We start from the raw sequence: 21,935 nt of genomic DNA on the forward strand, positions 1-21,935 counted from the left end.
CCATTGTTCAAACACCAGATTATTGTATAACGATTCCATTGAATACTCCTCGTGATTTACGACGAATGAACTTGAACCGTGTAATGCTCGCGTAATGCATGCTTCTTATTTGTGTTATTGTACTTGGATCTCATTGTGCTCTCATCGTTTCGTACCGCGGAAGTTTTGTTTCCTGTCTCGAACATATACATTTCCCGCTGCACCTGCATGCACTGTTTTATTGACAAGAATCGTCGTATTTATGCATATGCACATTTATGCAGGTAGATTTGAAAATACTTGCGCGTGTTTCATCACGAAATGAGCCATTTTCACAATTCCCTACAGTTATCATAATTTGAGTAAATAATGAATTACCATCAAGCAGCAACGTCCTGATGCGGGTATATGGAAATGAGTCGTAAACTTTCATCGGATTGGAGGCTCCGTTCGAAAATGTGCGAAAATGGATTCCTGAGAGGGGAATCGAAGAATCCGAGGTCGGTCGGATAACCCGAGAATGAGCCCCGAACGGTAAACCCCAAGACCAATTTTCCGGGAGAACGATCCGTGGGTTTCGTCACGCGAAAATGCTTTTGGCCATTTTCAATCCCCCGATTACGTTTTTTTTCGATTTTTTATTACAGCTACAAACGTTTTCCAAACTGTCCTCCAAGCTTCTGCGTTTCCAACGACCCAGGGCAGTCCCGGAACCGATTTTTCAGGAAACTCAATATTTTTTTTGCCAATACGTTTTCACCGCGAATCGGAATCTGTTCCGGTGTTCTCCGTCGCTTGGCAAAACAGTCTCGCACGCACCGTGCTTCGTTGTTATTGACTTTTGCTTCAGCGTCACAGTACTCCGCGAATTTATCGATTAATACATTGTTAAACTTTATGTGACGTGTGAGTGACACTTGAAATACAAATACTCGTACGTACAGAGACACAGACGCTCACATTTTCATGCCGGTCTCTCACACCCGGCTTGTAAACACCGTTTCTTCTGGCGGCCAGTCACCACAGGTAAAGTCTCGGCACCGAGGATCGGTGGGAGTCAGTTCTGTTATAGTAGGCCACGAGGCAGGCCAAGTCAGTAAGCGCGTTCCTGGTTGCATGCTCGCAACTCTCTCTTCGCTGGATTAAGGCCTCCGCGATCCTCAACGACTTCGAGAGACACATACATGTAACAGCGGCAACGCAAACACACAAAAGTAAAGTGCGTTAGAGTTTGTGGGATCGAAAAGCGCGTGAAAAACGAGATGCGTGCGGGCGATTGAAGACGCTTGAGTAATTCCGCGGATTTGAAAACCCTCGAAATTGATGTACGTGCGTTGGGAAGGAAAAAAAAGCATCGCTGTAATGAGAGCACCGATTCTGACGTGAAACGTCAAACGAGAGGAGACTCCGGGAAACGCGCTCGGCTGTGCGAATAGATTTGGAAAGCGTGCGGATTTGTAGGCGGAAAATCCATCAGATTATATTTTTTAAATGGATTTCGAGCTAGGGGAATCGAGCGATCGTGGAATTCGGAGCATCGGTGTCTTCAGTGTGTTGCACGGATTTTAGTACGAAAATATAAACTTCAACGTTGGCGAAGTGCTCGTGGCAATCGTCGATTGAAAGATCTTCACGGGAGAAAAATTCCGAGCAATTCTGCAGCGATCTTACCCACGGAAATAATCGTTTTGATGAGAGATTGAAAAACATTGAATTTCGCGAGGAAAGCATTCGCTAGTTTCCAACTGTTCCGGTGCATGTGCCCGTGTGTGTTGTTATCACATGCATCCGTGTGCGTATAATTGTGTGTTCGTGCGTTCGTTTGTCCGCGTTGAGAGCGCGCTTTTATATATTTTATGGTGAAAGTGCTAAAGAAATTGGTAACGGAAACGTCGCACGCGTCGGACCTCTCGTGTGGCATCGACCCGTTGTTTGCACATCTCTTCGCTCCTTCGTCCTTTATCCTTCGCTCGTCTTCCGTGACAAACCATCCGATCGATCTGTCACTCAATGGTGAACACCCGATGACATTATCAGCCGATCGAACGGATACGAATACAGTGAAAGGGTACGATGGATCTGATGAATAATTAACAGCCGAAGAGACGTTTACGAATAGGGCAAGAATAAAGAAGATTAATCAAAATAAGCAACGAGAGATAAGAGTCGGAGCGGGTCGAGGGGGAATAAACGTGCGATGAACAGCAAAACATTCATCGTTTTCTTAATACTTCCTTGGATTAGTATAATCGGTAGGTATTTACGAAAATTTCTTATCACAATGTGAAAGCGTGTTGATCACAGTCGACTCGAAGTGCTGATACTTCTCGTCGCTGTCAAACGTCAACGGCGTTGAATTTCCACGTGCCTTTGTGATTCTGCTCGTATTGTTTTTACCATCATGCAGACGCTCTTTTCGATCTCCCCCAAAATATTTTTATTTCAACGTTATCATTATTTTAATTCTGTTATTCTCTCTCAGCGATAAAAAAAATTATCGCATTCCTCGAATGCGGAATGAGAAATAAAGATTTTAATATTTCGTACAAACGTCACGTTCGCGCAACAAAATCAGTCTGACAGGCCCACGTGTAAACTAGTACAGAAATTTCCAAAAGTTTCCAACAAATTTATCCTCCCGTGGCGACTGACCGCTCTTGTTGCCATTCAGCTCTGAATTACTCCTCCAAACCGGTATCGACGAGACGAGAGCAACAAAACTAACTCACGAGGGCGGTACTAATCGTTATTCGCTCAGCGAAGGTCGCAGAACGATATAAACGAGCCGCAAAATCATATCGACCTCCGTGCATACTGGGCCCATTCGGGTGAAACGTAAGAGCAACGTGCATTACGTTCATCCACCTGCGTGAATCTTCTCGTGTGAAATATTGGGAGCTAACCATAACACGATGCGGTAATGCGATCGCACGTGCTTGATCAACAGAGTTTTGCTACTTTTAGGAAAGAATTACTGTTGGCAGGTGTCTATATTAGTTTTTACCTGATGACCTTGAAATTACTCGAGTCAAAGTACTTTTTCTTTATTGCTATAGGAAATGTAGTCAGAAGAATACGAGATCCCTCGTTGGTTTTTTCTTGAAAAAAATTGAAGAGCATTCGTTACTAATCGCAAGAGTGAAGTCGACATCAGTGACCTGCTGCTCGAGGTCAAGAAATCGAAAAATCATGAGTTTTGTTTTGCTCCATGTCTACGAGAACGAGGAGAAGATTAATGTGAAATTCTTGGAAGTAAAAACTCGAGAATCGCACTGATTGATTGGAAGAGAGAGAGAGAGGGATAAAACTTCTTTGGAGTCCCCCGGTCGCTTGTTCTTTCGTCGTCCGCACTCCAATGTCTAGACCATGTCTGCGGATAAGACATCGAAGTTATTCCATGTCTTATCAGGCAGAATTGCACTTCTTTCTTAGCAATTTATTCTTGATCGATGGGTTCGTTGGAGTATTGAAGTAATGAAAACCTTAAAATTGAAGGTAAAAACTTTGTAATACCGAGTTCGAATCATGTTTTCAAAATATATGACTTTTTGTAAATTAGAGTTATGACGCGTGAATTACTTGACCATTGGCACCATTTTTCCACGATTCTGTTCGAGTAAAAGCTTCAAAGTTATTTTTCCATGCGCTCCCAAATGTTCGTTCTTGACACGTCGTGAACAGAAAAAAACAACAGAAGAAGATCATTATTCTCGATCAATCCCGTAAAAAAAAACATTCGTTGAAAGTTCGAATGAAATGATGAAAAACAATTTCCCAGGTTTTATTTATTGTTTTTTTATTTATTTATTTTTTTTTTTAATTCTTTGAACGCTTCGAATAATGTTGAGATTAATGTGATAGTGTTCAAACTACGCTTTAGAATCGTCACTATTCTTTGATGATAAAGCATCGGAACATGACACCTGAATTAGTTTCCCGAATAATTTTCGCTTTTTTGAAATTCTGATTGGTTCGCTATGACATTGCAAGTAATGCATGTCTCTTGGTAGACTTCATGCAGTCAAATTACGACTTTGAAGTTATTTATTCTGCCTGCTCCAAAATGTCAGAATGACCAATTGCTCGTCAAAATATTGGACAATTAAAATCATCTCTGACACGTCGTAAGTATGAAAGAACAATAACGAATGAGAATTATTCTCAATGGATCTTAGAAAGAGGCAGATTCCATTATAATTAACAGAAATCAATAATAACTTCACAGGTTCAACTGTTCTCCAAATAAATTCTAAAGATTTCTTTAAGGAGGGTGGATCGCGACGATACAATGTTGCCATGCTAAATCATGTTAAAAATATTAAGAATTTCAAAATGATAAAAATTTAATAAAATTTGGTAAATGTATTATTTAAAAATATATAAGACAATATAAATCTTTTTAGATTTTTCTAGCGCATAGCTCTCGAGTAATTGAACACTAAAGTTCACGTGTATAAGCATAGAGTTTACATGTATAAAGTTATACATCCCGCCGGGCATAAGAACTTCGATTTAACGCTAAATCTGATTCTGATTATTTTGATTTCGTGATCCACCCTCCTTAAATGGTCTAGTAAACCGTGAAAAAAAAATTCATTCAATGACAAACCTGGAAGACAGTTAAATGGAAAAAAATCACGAAAAATAGCCCCATTTCTGAGGATACTGCGGCAATAACAGAGGAAAATGTTCACTTAGAAATCACGACTGTAGCTACTTAGTGAACAGTGGAGCTTCTATTTCTGGGCCCGAGGATTTAGTGCGTACAGACAAACCTACGTACAAGCTCGCGTTACGAGAAGCAGTGAAAGCGAATTTCGTTTGTAATTGAATGCACGTATCGGCATATTATATACGACACTGACGAATATAGTATGATAGAAAGAGAAGGAAATAGAGACTCCGACTATTCTCAATGACGACGACTAATTTTTCTTTCAATAACGAAACGCTTTGTGAAAAGGGTTACAACGCGGTTTTCACTGGAAGCCGCAAAGTATTTTTTTTAGAGGCCTGAAATTCATGAAATATTTATAAATGTTGTTTTTACTTGTTAATTGTTCAAATTTCGAACGACTAATTTAATTTATCTACATTTTGGCTATTCTTCGCATCCCGGAATCGAAGTTTCTCTTCGCTTTTTTTGTTTATTCACCGGAGAGCAGGATGCCGGAAATGAATATGCTATAAACTTTCTCATACATGAAAGAATTTTACTCGTTTTTTTCTCACAATCGTGACAAACGTCTTGGATAATGGACTCTGGCACTGTCCCAAAGAAGCGTTCAATACCACTTACTTGTATTCCTTTGAGGATTTAAATGACTGAATAAAACTCCGGTGTATAGTCAAAAGCAGAAAGTATCAAAGGATTTTCAACGATTCAATTAAAATACTCATTTAACGTTTTGGAATTTTTTCAAAAAAACAGAACTTTATTTCCTTCCACAAATTTCCATTGTTCAGCTTATCACACAGTTTAGTCGAAGTTAATTCCAGGAATTTATGAAATTCTGCAAAATTTGGTTAGGAAATCGACCAGATCGACGATTGAAAGGTGAGTCAGAGTTCCCGGATCTGAATTTCTCCGGATCCGGATCTTGACATTCGAAACTGCGAGTTGTTTGAGATTTCACGGGGTATTTATCCTTACGCAAGTCGAATTTATCCTCGAGGAAAAGTGACTCGCTTCCAAGATGTCGTGCATCAACATCGGACGGATCTTCTCGTTTTAAAAACGTTATAACGACTTTCGTTTTATGACGCAAGTAACCATCGAGGGACTGTGGAATGGTTGTCGAAAATTTTTCCGGAACTTCCCCGGTAGTAAATTCAATCAGTAACGATCCAACTTTCACTATTCGCAGAAACTTATAATTAACTTTATTTTCTTTCGTTGAAGTACTCGAAATTCAATGTCGGCGCGAAAGAAAATTAAGTTTCAACGCGAGTACTCTTCCTCGGATATTAGGAAATCATTGCGATTGCCAGACTTTTAAAAAACTTGAAATTTTCACTATTTTCCTACTAATTTCCTGAAATAGTGGATTCCTGTGAATAGGAAGCACATTGTAATCACGATATCTGACACCGCAAGGGGTGACATAAGTAAAGAGCCTCTCAGAAATTAGTTTGAAGCACTAATTTGTATCTCGGAAAGTCACGAGTCACGAATTGGTCTTAAGTGCCTAGTAATTATCCCCAGAAAATTGGCAGGCGTGCTGAAACTCAAACAAAAGCTTGATTTTTTGTTTATTCGATGAAATAGGATTAATAATTTATTTACCGTTAGTCCCAAGAATTATTTCTAATTTCATACCGTCCCTGTATTAATAAAACAATTATCCAGAGAAATTGTCTTCTTCAAATCGTTGAATCTACCAGGAAAATTGTTAACTCGGTTATTCTGATCCTTTAAAAATCATTCTTTTCCCCATTTAAGGACCATCGAAAGCCTCGTTTAATTCCAAAGAAAGTTGTTTTCGATCAATGTTTCGTGAGTCTGAAAATTAACGCAGTGGATTGTACGTACAGTGCCAAAAACAACTCTCTCGGAACAGTTTCTTTCGAGGAAGCTGTTCAAGTATTCATTAATCGGTTCGTCTGAAGCTACGAGGATAGAACAGGTGGTTTTGTATAATTAATTCTGTCGATCTACGGCAAATCGGGTCATTCGTCTCGGAGGAGAGTCAACAGTTTGTGGGTTCCAGCCTAATTTCCTGGCGAACAAACATTGAGCGGAAGTGAAAAGGTTTGTACTCGAATTATCACGCAGAAGTGGGAAGAAAATAGAAACCGTTCTTTCATCCATCGGTGAGTTTGAAAATCGTGCTGACAGGGATACACGAAATACGAGTTTTCGTTTTGCATACATCTGCCGTGAAATCTCTGCCAGCCTTCATTCGGACGCCTCGTTGAAAAAAGCAAACATCTCAGAACACTTGAAAAGCTGATGGATTTCAAGTGTTCAGAAGTTCTTTCAGGATTCGAAAATAAAAAATGAGCCTCGAGCATGTTTTTAAAGGTCAACGATTCAAGATTCGAGAAAAATTCTCTCATCAGATTAGAAATGAAAACAAAGGACGAACGATCACTAACCAAATAAGCGAATTTTTGTGTGGTGTTGGTTTTCATACGTATATAATGAGCAGAAATTACTTTCACGGTTGGTAAATGGAGATGACAACGCATTGTTGAAAAACGTCGTTAAATCTGCGCATTTTTTAAAATACTTTTACCAACTTAGCCGCGTGTACCAAAGAATTTACGAAACCGTTGCGTAATTTAGCCACACCGCATGGAGCACACAGACCAATTTTGTTTTTCACTCATTTCAAGTATTTAACAGAAGAAAAGTGGTGGGTCTACAGCAGAAGAGACTGAGACAAAGCGAGTTACCCAAGCGAGTATTGGAAGTTGGCTATTCTCGCGTATACTTTTCTAGGCTTTTACGAGCCCATCCCATCACTCGAACCCCTTTTTGCCTCTTACTTCACTGGTCCTGTTTCTACAAAACTTCGCAGAGTGTTGCTCAGCCGTTCTTTCTCAATGCATCGCTGTGCTGCGTTTGCGAGAGAGGGCCACTGTGAAAAACTGGTCGACGCAGGAGACCATGTTTTCACTGAGTTTCAGCCGATTCCTGCAACCAAAAACTGTCTCCAGCTCGTGCAGTTTTTGAAAAATCTACATTGCAAAATGGCTCGTTAATTATTCCCTGTTGTTTCATATAGCCTCCCTATTTCCAGTATCAAAAAAAGATGTTCGCGTCAAAGAAGTTTGGCGGGAAATAAATTCGGCAGCGAATCGTGACGAATCTGAAATAAAGAGCAAAAGTTTTGTGCAATGTGCATCGACATGGGTGTGGGTGAACGTTGAACTCAACGTCTGCTTCGCGACATGAATTTTCTTCAAAAACCGAATTTCGTATACATAATCCGAGTTGCACTGCGCGGAAACACGATTAGCTGCACTCAGTCCCAGTCTCTCCTGCGTAATACCGATTGGTGTCACCGAACGATGGTTGAAATAGTCAAATAATTAAGATACTTTCTCGCTGATTATTTCCTATAGTAAATCCTTGTAGCCGGAACGTCGAAAGATTATTTCGGGCACATCAACGTGTCGCGATTATTCCATAACAAAAAAAAAAAAGAATTTCACAATGTCCGATAGAATGCTTATTGTTGACAGATTTAGAAACGAACGATCGTGAAAAAAAGCATGCAATTACACCAAAACACCGGACGCCAAGATTTTCCTTTTTCGTCGAGTTCATGCTTCAGGATTTCAAAGCACAGACAATAGTTCGAACGAAACATCACAACAATGCTTGAGGTATATACACGCGCCGGTACATCACGATATCTTCGTAAAGCGGAACGCGTATCGCTGCTGTGAATCACTGGCGTAAAAAAGCAGCAAGAGAAGAAAACGAAGACGAAGAAGAAAAAAGTAACTGGACTACCGTTCGTTTTCCCGCGGTCCATTGAACGAATAACGCCCCGAGACGGTTCGGTACACTCGTAAACCTTTTATTTTTCTAGTATGCAAACACCACCGCACTTTGCTGCAGGAACAGCGGTGTCTAGAAGTACCAACGAGAATCGCACTGCTAATGAGGATCTCTCGTTTCATCAAAAAATCATTCGAATCCAATTTATTCGTCCAAAGGCACAAACCGAAAGATTGTAAAACAGGAATAACAATAAATCGTCAACAACAAAGAATTCGACATCAATGGATGTCAACTTGGCTCGTGCAAACATCGATGCACTTAACAAAATTGTCGAATGTTTAAAATAATAACAAATTGCGCAATTAACATAAAATATAATAGAAAAAAAAATTTTAATTTATTCATCCGAACGTGAACGAGTCAGCCTCGAATGCTGGCAAAGCTCGAACCCACCTGCTATCATTTCAAGGAAACTGAACCGAGACCGAACATTATAAAAAAAAGTTATAATTCAAGGCGATTTGAAGGTGTCTCAGACGCTGACATTCTCCAGCCCGGGTCAGTTTTCAGAGATTATACAGTTTCATGTGACACGTGGAGCACTTGTATGTGTGCTACAGCTTTTTACGTTCCACCTCATAAGACCCGTTCCTCATTATTTCTTTTGCATCCTCTGCATCAATCTCCAGTGTGACGAGCACATTTACAGAGTTCGGTGACCCTCTCATTAAGACGGCAGTTCACCGTCTCCTGCCACCGGTAACTGTGTCACTGAGAAATCTGTGGAGATCGAAATGCTCATGAAAAAAATGGATATAAACGTATAAATTCTTATTTTTTTCTAATTTTGAGTCTCCTCGACCACGGGGGACCCTTTTAGAAAGAAATCGATAATAGTGACTATTTCGACCTGCAATTAAGTTGATAATACAATAAAACCTCATTTATAGAACACCTACTGTACTTTAGCGATGCACACGTGTATTGAATTAAGGTAGTTCACGCACGAAACGATTTTCTTAAAAAAGTCTTGAAATTTACACAGAGTTTGAATGGGTAGTCGACTGACACACATTTCAAATTTTAAAGGGTTCGTCTCATTGGTTATTGTGATACAAGTATTCAAATATATGAAGAAAAATACAAAGAGTAGTAAGGACTATGGGTAAAAAATCGTTTATCTTTCCATGTACCAAGTGAACGCTTCTTACGAAGTTTATGAAAAAATACATAATAATAATGAAGTATATAACGAAGATTTGGGAAAAAATTCGAGACGATTGTCTTACTAGTAATAAAAATATATTACATTAAAGATTTAACGAAATTAGTAATGAGCATTCGTATAACCTCACATTTGCTTATTTCGGAATTTTGTTTCTTCCTGGCTTGACTCATTCCCGTCACAGCCTTCTGTCTTTTCGTTAATACTTTTTTCGACTTTTTTTCTTGATCCATTTCCCGTAGTGTTTTCCATTTGCGCTTTCTAATGCGATTTTTTGCATAAAAAACTATAGTATTATTTTCACCAGGGACGAATGAAATTTCGGGTTCACACAGCGATGGATCCCCGTTCGAGTAATGGCTCGTAATTTCATTCGTTGAAAAAATTTATTTACAATTTCGAATTAATAATTCTGAAATTAATTTAAAGTGATAATATCTCTAATTAGGAAATAAAAATCGATCCAATTTAGACACCTATAAAATACGATCGTTCGGGCATGATCTACCTTAATTCATGGCCTGAAAACGGTATCGGCGAGTCGATTAAAGTGAGTCTCGGCAGGCGTATGTTGCTCAATCGCAAAAGTTGCTTCGAGCACCTCTCAAGGTTGTCGGTCGAATACAAGTTTCGAGGACTCTCCCGTCCAACGAGAAATCTTTTGAGACACAATGCCATCTTTTTAGGATTCGGTTAATCATTCATGAAGATTTAGCGAATGAAGTTTCATTCCAATCTTACTGTTTGACAATAGTTTATGGAGTTGGGAAGGAGGGTAATAGAAGCAACGGTATCCGTTGATATCGAGAAAAAGACTCGGCGCACCGGTATCCCCCGCCGTGTCTCGTGCTGGCCCTGATGGAAGAGAACGTCGTGGAACGCGCGTCGAAACCGAGAGATGCATTGTCTCGCAACACCCGTTAAGCCCCGGTTGATGATCCGTTCGTTTCGATGTTTTTTTTTCTCGTGTTTGTTCAAACACGTGAACCCTTTTAACCGCTTTGTTGCCGTTGCTTTTTTCGTTCTCTTCTCTCGTTGTTTTCATTCAATTGATCACTGTCAGACACTCGGCTACCTCTTTTTGATGTAATCATTATTTTTGAGAAAGCGTGCTCACCGAGAACTTGACCCACGGTGTTTATTACACTCGTCAATGTCGAATTTTACTTTATTCCTCATCTCTCTACAACGATAATCATCATTTCGTTATTTATTCACCGTTCAATGCGCACAGATACTAACAGTTTGAGCAGGGAGGATGCTCGATGAAAATCTCAAGTAGTGATCGATTGATCGACTCGGTTTCTTCAATTTATTGCTGACAGGACGATACTCATTTGAATCATCGAACGAGGTACTTTTCATCACTGCCTCAGGACATTTCGTCACGATCCATTATCGTAGAAAACATTTGTTTTTTCTGTACGTAACCAAACACAGTTATACTGTGAAGAGAACATTGGAATTTTCGATTTTCTTGTAGAGAAACGTCAGTTATGGAGTTCGATTACTCTGAGAAAAATAAATAAAACAGTCTCAAAAGTTTGAGTGCATAAAAAACGTCACAGCGATTTCTTTGCAGAAGGTGATAACGGACGAACTTGAGCCAAGCATTGGAAATAATCATTTTGTCAAAATGTACCGACGCCTACGATCCTGCGTTAGTCCTTTCGAGCCCAGCATCTCGCGGAATACATTCGTGCCGATGCGCTCATACAGTTTTGTAGGATTTATTCAGCTCGCTCGGTCGAGCATAGATCCTTGACTGACTCCTCTCCGCATACCAAAACGTAAGTTACTTTCCGTTATCAGGATTCGTACGAGAAAAGGACCGTACAATAAGAGAGGAGAATGAGGAGCGACGAAGAAGAGGAAGAAGCGAAGGGAGAATCGGTCGTAACAAAGAATTAAGCTTGTCTCGTCGCGTACGCGCGGCGAGGTCCGCACGGGAAACCCGTTCACGCGATCAAGAAATGGATCGTGAAGATACGGAGACCCCGGGAGACGTCGAGTTGGAATAAAAAGCGGAACTCTCAGCAAAGTCCTACATAGATTGTAACAGGCTTTTGTCCCAGAGACCTAGACTCTGAGCATGCTTCGTGCATACAATGAACAAGACGTTATGATGATGCGAAATGATAAATAAAAATAGTCATTATTACACATACACGCGGGACACGTTGAATGAGAACTCACGGAGAAACGGACTGGATAACATCCGACCTTATCCCGGTAACCTAGTCATGAATATTCTTTTTATATCAAAAGATAAATCAAGCAAACAACTGTTATTATAATGAGCCTCGGAATTTCCTGAATCTCGAGGCATCGAATCTCTGGAAATGTTCTTTGTTAGGATGTGAACGATCGCACGACTCGCTCGGTGTAATGGAACTGAAGAATAAGAAGCATATTGAGATTTATTACCTCAAATTTACCACCTTTACATTTCGCAAGATCCCTTCTCTGTACTGGGTCTCGCAACAAGACGACGAAGAAAAGAGAATGTCGGACTTAATGGAGTTGAAAAATGGTTATAAAAATAACACTCTCGTTGCCTCGACCGAGATCGATTTTGCCTGTCGTTTGCCGTCGCACGCCATTAAATTACTCAACTCTTGAGAACATTATATGTCTCGGGATGGAAAAAAGGGATTATCAAGTATCGCATCTTGTTGCAATCGTTATGAATTCTGGTGGATTTTCATCGATTATTTATAGCAATAAAATGTGATTGGAAACGGAGCTCGGAATATTTGAGGCTTTTACATTTCGTGAGGAAAATTGTAATTTCCAGAGCAACGTCGAAAGACCCTGTGAAACTTCGTCCCGTACGACGGACTCGAAAATATGGGTCGTAAGTTCAAAAGTTACGAGGCGTGACACTGGAATGAAAAATGGTACTATTGCGACTGCTAAATAGTCACACGCGGCGGTTGATGAGTCTTCGACCCGGACTCACCGGTGATGAGGGAATACGGAAGATTTCAGGGGGGAAAAAAAGAGTCGTGACTAGGGAACGGCAGGTGCAGCAATTTTCTCGGAGCGATCAATCCCAGGAGCGTGACTGAAAGTAATAATATTAAAATAGGAGCATATCGAACAAGCCGAAGCGACGTGCTCCGATCGAATGATCGCTGAACTTTTTATCAACATGCTTAGAAATTATAGATTATGAACGGTGACGTGTGTGATAACTTGTGGAAAAAATTAGGAGAAGCCGGACTTTTTTCCTAAGAGACCTCAAATTCTACTTGTTATTCAGTCATAATTGAACAGTAAATGCAGAAATAACTTTTTTCCATATCGATTCTCAAAGGATTACGATAATTCGTTTAAAAATTATGGAAATTTCGCTTTTCTCGGATCGCCTGAGCAAATCGATGAAAAATCATTGCGATCAAATGCATTAACGAGCCAAAAGTGCTTAAACGCATTTTCTATCAAAGATAAATGATCAACTTTCTAAAAATAATTGATCATTATGTTTTATCGTTACACGAATGAATCTCGTTGCCGCGCACTTCCATCTGCATACGCTCGATATGCTGAACCTACTTTAATTATACTCTGCGCATGCAGAAGAGTGGTTCTTCTAAAAAAAATTCAATAAATAATTTCCGGAATATATAGAAACACAAAAGTATTTCATAAGGGAGCACATACGTCCACTTAAGTCGACTTCAAATTCTACACACACGCATAAAGAATTTGAGTCTGACGGTCGGTTCGTCTCTCGCATTAGTCATCGTACCTATATGTTCGTTTTCATAGGTACCGTTGCGACGGGAGCATTCGTAATGAATCGGCACGTGTGCCGCGCGTGAATGAGGGCTCTGTGAAGCGGTAAAAAAAAGAGGAGCGAACATGAGAAAGAGAAATAACAAACAAGATCGATGAAAATTGTCAATCGCGTTCGTGATCCAGTACCGTTACCCTATCATTTCATTTGCGTCACGCTTTCAGTGGCATGCCAATTCAGCGATATATAATTATAATGCTAATTTCAGCTTTTAGACTCGTAACGACTATCGACACATTGACAAAAATAAAATCATGCATAAACGTCGTTTCATTCAGCCTGTTACTACGATTGCATGAAACTCTTGCATAATTGATATCGAGTGACACGTTGCAATACCATTTAATGCCATCAGCCGGTGCTTGTGGCCGTCAAATAATCCGATGAGGAGGATTCGAATCGACAGAAAAATTCAACGTTAAAACACAAATGGTGGCAATAATTTTACAATGAAAACCCTCCAGTGAGATAATTTGCTTACTATTTAATCTGAGCGAAGCTCTCAGAATTGAGAATGAAAAATGTTTACTCAAATCATTGTTAATTAAAGGTACATTTTGTTGTTCTGAATCCTCGACGAGCTCTGTGACATGGGGAGAGTCTAAAGAATGGTAAAAAACATTTTTTTTCATGTCAGGAGATCCTACCGAGGCGTCAGAATGGGCAAGCGTTTTGGACGAATCGCTGGACGAGCGTCACGACGCCGAGATCTTTCGCGCCGTCGTCGAGTCAATGAGACAATGGGAAAATCATAAAAAAAATTCTCACAGAATGAAAAGAGCTACCTCGAGAGTTTGCTACGAAGAAGTTGGATGTTTCGAGGACACTGGGCCGTTCAGTTATCTCGAGATGCTTCCATCACCTCCGAAAGACGTCGGTACCAGGTGCGGAATTCGTTTCCTCATTCGTCTCGTTCTTTTGCGTACAAATTTCATCTTAATTTCTAACTTTTATATTTTCTTCGTTTCGCCAGATTCTTCATGTACGGGAGTAGGAAAGCGCGCTCGGTGCCCATGGAGGTACCAGCTGATGATATTAATGACAAAGTCAACAATGCCATTGATCCGGATCTCCCGACCAAAGTGATAGTCCATGGTTTTGGCTCGGGGTGCGAACACGTGTGGGTCTACGAAATGCGCTCGGCTCTGATGTCCGTTCACGATTGCAACATTGGTGAGTGATAAAATAAAATAGCTTCGCGACCCCGAGCACTAACAGCGAAGAGTTTATCTGGTTCGAGACAATTTCAATGGACCCAAACCCTATAATTACAAATTGAATCACTGTATTCCGGAGCATTCTGAAGACAAAAGAACATCACGAGTCGAGCCTAAAGAATCCTGCTGGAAATTTCGGTCATCCGGAATGATGACCGATGGAAAAAAAATCGTTTGAACAGACTAATTGAAAAGATGATTTTGCACAGAACCCTCTATATTTCGATAGTGGAAAATGTATCGAGCTTGAACAATTCAAAGTACATTTGAGAAGTTCGTAAGTGACAGTGGCGAATCAGAGCTGATTGACGTTTGATGAAATTGTTTGGTTTCGTTTAGTATGCGTTGACTGGAGCCTCGGCAGTGCTATACCGAACTACGTGAGAGCAGCCGCAAACACGAGACTCGTGGGGCGACAATTGGCGAAGCTCGTTAGAAGTTTGAACGTTCCTTTGGAGAAGGTTCATCTCATAGGTTTCAGTCTGGGTGCTCACGTGGCTGGATTCGCTGGAGCAGAGCTTGCAAACGTTTCGAGAATCACTGGTACGCAATGACAGTAATGCGTTGATGTCGATGAGACATGAAGCGTGTCAACGATAGAAAAAAGAATTTCCGGATCCCCAGAACTGCATCTTGCTCGAGTAATGAAAATTTGCAGACTTGCAGATCTCTGACATTCGTATTCGTCTCGTAAATGAATTTGAAATCTTGAAAGTCGTTAGAATGAAGATAAATGCTATTGGGAAAGAGAAATTTTATTACGTGTAGTAACCATAATTATTAAATTTTCCAAGTTCTAAAATAACAAAAAAAAAAAAGATTTCAATTATAAAAGACATAAATAATCTCGATCCGCATCCACGTTTTTTTTCCCGTTCATATGAAGTTTTCATTTCACTGATTTGTCGTTTTCCCCTCACACAAATAGTAGGGTAACGAAAAGAAGAACACGAGCATACCATATCGTTTTACGTTCACATTGTACACCGATAAATACACGTCGCGTACGGGTGATCACTTCGAAAGCGAGCACAACGACCACTTGTTATACGAGAGTTGCTATAAAATAGTGCAAACATGTTCATACGGGCTGTTCCATATCGTATATAAACCGATAAATAAATTAGCTTCTACTCCAGACAGATAAGTGGATACGCGACGTTGAAGGATACGGGCCTGATTGAAAAAAATAGTTCTCATGGTGAAATGGTGGGAAAACGTAGATTTTTTAACAGTATTTACGATGAGCTATCGACATAACTTCCGGGGAGTTTAAGCACTGAGAAGCGACGTTTTTCACTAATCTAACTAGTTATTCCAATGAATTAATAGACAGACTCGAGTGCACTTGAAGCGCACCATATGCATGTGCTTATTACAATAAATAAATACGTTCGGTACGGACGTTCCGGTAAATGATCCCCGAGGGGCAAGTAGAAACCGCAACGAGTCGTCACACTCGTTTAATTGGACCGAGATCCTCGGGGCAAAAGCTTCTTCAATCGTTAGAAAAATATTTTACTTTCCTATCGAGTTCCTCTTGTTTCACGTATTTATATATGGGTCTATGAAGAATGTGCGTTTATGGTTTAGTCGAGAAATGGTTATCGTGATATTAGCACAAGATTCCTTTTCGTTTTGATGGATTGTGAGGCATGTACCGGCCGCTGTTTGCCTACAGGTCTTGATCCAGCCGGACCGCTGTTCGAATCGCAGGATCCACGGGCAAGACTCGACGAAACTGATGCGAATTACGTCGACGTGATTCACAGCAACGGCGAACAACTCATTCTAGGCGGTTTGGGATCTTGGCAACCAATGGGCGATGTTGATTTTTATCCAAACGGTGGAAGAATGCAAACTGGTTGCTCCAATCTCTTCGTCGGAGCTGTTTCCGATATTATTTGGAGTAAGTTTACCTTTTTGACTGAACAACTCGATCCGACTGCATTCCGCATTGTAATTGTGTCGTAATAATTCCGGTAAAAACTATAAACAACTGCGATTTTTGTGCCAAGTGATTCTTCGGAATGCATTTCGACACAAGAATTTATCGAGAAAACTGCACACTCAAACTTTTTCCCTGTCAACTCTTTCGATTTCTGCAGCACAAAAAAGGTCGGAGCCTCAAAGCGAAAAACAATGAAATCAATTTTCCCAATTACTTTCTCAATCCACTTTCTTACCCATAAATTTACCTTTGCTATCTTAATAAATATCGCATAATAATCAACCTTTCTTGTACTGCTAACAGCTGCTCCACGTTAAGAAAAAAAGATTCAAAGTTGATGAATAGTTTCAGGCAGATAACCGTTTCCATTACCCCCCCCCCCCCCCCCCCGTCGGCTTATTCCAGCATCAACGAAAAAGTATCAGTCAGCATCAATCGATAAAAATATTATCGATGGATAAATAGAAACGTAAAAAGTGAGTTATTACGAAAGCGTATGGGTTTTCTTAGTCGTTGAGTAGATCAAGTTCGTCGAGAGCAGACCAGCGACGAGTGATTTCTACATGCGAGTGGTCACTTGGTCACTGAACTCCGAGGAGTCACTGGGGATTCGGAATATCTGCCTCTCGATTCATTCTTTCGCCCTTGTTTCTCTTTTCCCCCTTTTTATTATTTTTTTTCTTTCCCTCACATTTCACGACCGAATTGGAAAGGATCGAGCTCTTCGCACAGAGTCAGGTGTAAACAGACACACGCACACACATACGGACGCGTATTCACACAAACGCACATAACTGTCTCGCCCGGATTTCGTGACGATTAGAAAGCTACGGTCCAACCTCATCGCCGTTGTCGTCATCGTCTCCTTTTCACTTCTCAACGGTTCATTCTGTGAGCGTTACACACCAGATAGGATGAGAGTTATACGGATCGTTTTACCTCCTACGCTCATATTGGCAGGAAAAATGATCCTTCAGGTCGACGCGGCAACGACGTGTCCGATATGACGCTCGCCTATACAAATGAGATGAAGAAAGTAGGACACCGTCATTTCTGGATGCTCATTATTGACGAATTTATGACAGAAAGGCGAATAGTCCGAATCCGAACGTGAAAGATACAAAAACACATTCCCGCATGCCAAACTCCGATCACGTGTCCTTCAGACCTCTTATCCAAAGTGTCATATTACGAAAAAAAACTAAGAATAAAATAGCTATTCGGTGGAGACTCTCAAGGATTTTACTAATTATTGGCTTAGTCCACGCGTTAATCCGGAGAAGGATAAATTTACATATGTGAAGACAAGAAAGATTTATTTCAGCCTCCGGTTGGCTAAGAGGGTAGCACGTCTAAATATCACACACACACACACACACACACACACACACACACACACACACACACACACACACACACACACACACACACACACACACACACACACACACACACACACACACACACACACACACACACACACACACACACACACACACACACACACACACACACACACACACACACACACACACACACACACACACACACACACACACACACACACACACACACACACACACACACAAAATCTCACACGACCAAAAATAACTGTGACAAAATATCACGTCGATTGTATACGAAGAGCAAGCATTTATCACGAATTAATCGAAGCTCAATGTTGTGTGTGTATGTTTTGAGTATTGTTCATTCTCTCAGAATGAACAGCCAACGGTTAGCAGTAACGTTAGAGTGAGTGGTAATGCCTGATGTACTCCGTCTATTATATGTAGACAATCGTGATTGCAGTCTAGTATCAATCGCCCAAAGTGTGTGTCTGTTTTTGTTTTTTTGGGTGTGTGTGGGTGTTTGTTTGTTTGGGTTTGTACTTTGGCTTCGAGACCACTCGTTACAAATTCTTTACCTTTACTTTTACCAAAATAATTTAATGGTGAGGTCTGTGTGATATTTTGTCGTGTGATTTACAGTCATGGAACCGTCTAAGAGTATGTTCATTAGCAATTCGTTTTGCAATTGTCTTTTAAAATAAAACGGTAGCCATGAATGAAAAAAAGGAAGCGAAATAGTGGCACTTGGCAAATTCACATTGTTATACAGTTGTACGAGTACTTCTCCCTCGGGAAGAAGGGGAAAGTAGAATATTGAAATGTTCGTATACTTATCGTCGTGAATTTGATGGAGGCAAATTAATAGATTGATAATGAATTTTGAATTTCGTTAAGGTGGCTCGATCGAGGGAAGGTCATTGTGCAATCATCGACGAGCTTATAAACTTTTCACGGACTCGGTCAGCCCAAAGTGCCGATTTCCGGCGTTTCCCTGTGAAAGCGGTTACGATGGTTTGCTGAAGGGGGATTGCTTTCCATGCGGGGTTAATGGCGACGAGCGGTCGTGCGGCGACATGGGATACTACAGCGACGCGACTGGAGCACGTGGTCAGCTCTACCTGGTAACCCGGGAGGAAGAACCCTTTTGCGCGTATCAATATCAGGTCAAGGTCTACAACAGCCGAGGCGAGAGACCGGCTAGAAGTTACGGCAAGTTGCAGGTCACGTTGGTTGGGCAAAACAACTTTAATGAAACTTTCACAATGACGCGCAAAGATGACGAGGAACTTCTCGTTGGCTCGATACTCCAAAAAATCGTCGTACCTCATCCGGCGGTTGCGGATTTAGGAGCGATCGAGGTAATGGAAAAATAAAAATAGTAATAATAAGGAAAAAAAAAGTCTCAGCACATTTGAGCGAGAATTTAAATCGGCCATCGATTCGTTTCAACTGCTCCGTATCTAATTTCCTTTTCGTCGTATAAATCTCGAATGAATGTGAAAAGTATGCCAGGATAAGGAGGAAAAATCAACAGCCAGACTCGTTCCAAGCTACCGAACCTTATTTGTCTGACTTCAATCTAATTACCCCTTTTCAGATCAAGTACACAGCGTACAGCGGCTGGATATCCTCGGGCCTCGTATCATGGAGCGTTGACAAGGTCTCGGTGCTCGATAGTTTCGGCAAAAGTTTGTCAGTCTGCATGAGAGGCCTTCCCCTTGAATCCGGACGCGCCGTATTTCTCCCGTTGTATCCGGGCGAATGTAACAACCCAATGGATCTCGATAATTCAACATCGAGCCACAGCAACGCGACGAAATTAGCTGCGATGCGGATGGAACCGATGGAAAAGAAAAGCGACGAGGTGAAACCTGCCGGTGGGATTGGCCCGTTCACGAGAGAGCAAAATTACGAAATGAAGGATCTTTATCCAGGCGATGCAGTCAGCGAGAACAAACGTCCTCAAAAAGGCCTTGGCCCCTTTACCAAAGACCAGAACACAAGTCCAGCGATGAAAGAAGAATCCGTACAAATAGCATTCGTACCAAAAGACGGTGAGAATAGTCCGTCGATAACGGACTCGAAAAAGTCCATCGCCAGCCCCTGGTCCTACGTGGACGTCAGCGACGCTGGCTCAAATTCGTTGGAAAATACAGAGATCGAAAATGGAAGAGCTTTCTCCGGCTCGAATTTCGTGCCGAGCAGCACTCCGGAAACTGCCTCGAGAACAACCGTTTCGCTGAATTACACGAGTGAGGCTCGCGAGGTCAGTTCTCAAGTCGCGAAAAAAGAAACCGGGAGATCAATGAGATTACCGGAAATAATTGAACCGATTTTGCGAGCACGCGCTACGAGACAAAATTTAAAAAACGACGATCATTCTCAAGGTGAAACAAGCAACGAGGATCCCGAAGATGCCTCGAGATCCAACTCGACCCAAGCCATAAGAGCGTTCACAGTGCAATTTTTGCCCGAACGAATCGTCGGCATTCTCGCGCAAGCCGAAAAATACGCCAGGCAAACATTGCTCCCACTGATTTCACAGTACACGCCCAGCTTCGGTGGGAGTGCGCGACAGGAGAGAGTCAAGTACTTTCCTCCGTTGACCGATCTCGAGGAAAATACCACGAGCGACTCTCCTGTCCCGGATAATGTTGCATCTCCGGAAAATACAGTGAAAAACAACGAAGTAGACAACAGTGAAGGCCGGGGTGTAGCGAACGATCGACAAGTGACGAGTGGCTCATCGAGAACGGGCAAAGAAATGGAGAGACTGCAAGCCTTGAGGGCGAGTGGAGAAAATATTAGAGCAGCGTTGCCCGGCGAAATACGTAAATCGGAGACGTCGGAATTGATCTCAACGAGTGAAAAAAGTGCGCTACCGAGACAGCGGGAGAGTCTGAATAGCGAGCAAAGTGATTGGATACCGATCGAGAGGGAGAGCGACAAAAGTCAAAGGAACTCTTCGAGATCGTTGAATAATGAGAATTACGCGAGTAGGTGGATGAGCGAGGGGGCTGTAGTTTGGAATCCGCCAATCGAGGATACCGAGGCGGGTCCTGACACCAAGATCGACGATTGGGTTCCTATCACTGACAAGACGAGGAACAAGAGTGATTCCGGTGACTCGAAAGCGACGTTGAGCGATCGTCAGAATTCGATGGAAGCAAGAGAGGCAGGAATGTCTTCGAGATCAGGTTGGAACGTGGCGTCGACGAGTCCTCAAAGTCCGATCCCTTTGACGGCGAATTCCGAGTTCGGCGTCGACGCTTCCGCAAGAAAATACGGAGAATCATCGAGTTCGATATCGAACGTGAATTCGTCGATGATGGACAAACCGGAAGAGCGAAAGTACATACCGCTAGTCGATTTCGCAGACCGCGATACTTTCCTCGCCCCGAAAGATACCAATGAACAATCGACCAGTCAGCGAACCACAGAAACAACGAGCATTACCTCGCACATACAGAAAATTCCTGTCGCGACTGAAAAACCCCGCGATAATCCCCTCAACAAACGAGCTATTTTATTCCCATATGCTTACGAGCGCAATAAAGATCCTCGAACCAGGTACATACCGTTGATACCCGAGGAGGAAATGGGAATGTTTAATCCTCTAACAGAGAGAGATCGTTAAATATTTACGGGTACAAGATGAGCGACTGTTTTATAAAACTAGCTTGAGACCGAGACAAAATAAATAGCATTAAACCTGCATTTTTAAGGAACCGAATTTCTCAAGCGTTCCTTCGAGATTGATAAAGAACAATATAATGGAATCTTGTGATTTTTTTCCCCCGAAGTTGCTATTTTAACGGCGACTTGAACGGGAGAAGGCCGATTCGAAAAGGTCGTTTTTTTAAGTACCCACTTCTCTTGTAATCAGAGCACGGTGGAGTGGCTAAAAATAGAACGATAAAATTGTGATTTATTAGCGACGAGAATGAAGAATAATTT

The 21,935-nt window shown here is 41.4% G+C and overlaps 1 protein-coding gene across 1 annotated transcript; it reads left to right on the forward strand.

Moving 5' to 3' along the window:
- Positions 1-1,056: 1,056 nt before the first annotated feature.
- LOC122406259 (uncharacterized) lies at positions 1,057-21,908 on the forward strand. Its single transcript, XM_043411615.1, has 7 exons — positions 1,057-2,231; positions 14,099-14,345; positions 14,435-14,634; positions 15,018-15,221; positions 16,360-16,587; positions 18,873-19,336; positions 19,576-21,908. Exons 1-7 carry the CDS (start codon positions 2,177-2,179, stop codon positions 21,613-21,615), a joined length of 3,438 nt encoding a protein of 1,145 aa, XP_043267550.1. The 5' UTR covers positions 1,057-2,176; the 3' UTR covers positions 21,616-21,908.
- The last annotated feature ends 27 nt before the right edge of the window (positions 21,909-21,935 follow it).

The sequence above is a fragment of the Venturia canescens genome, chromosome 1 (assembly GCF_019457755.1).
Source record: "Venturia canescens isolate UGA chromosome 1, ASM1945775v1, whole genome shotgun sequence".
Taxonomy (NCBI): Eukaryota; Metazoa; Arthropoda; class Insecta; order Hymenoptera; family Ichneumonidae; genus Venturia; species Venturia canescens.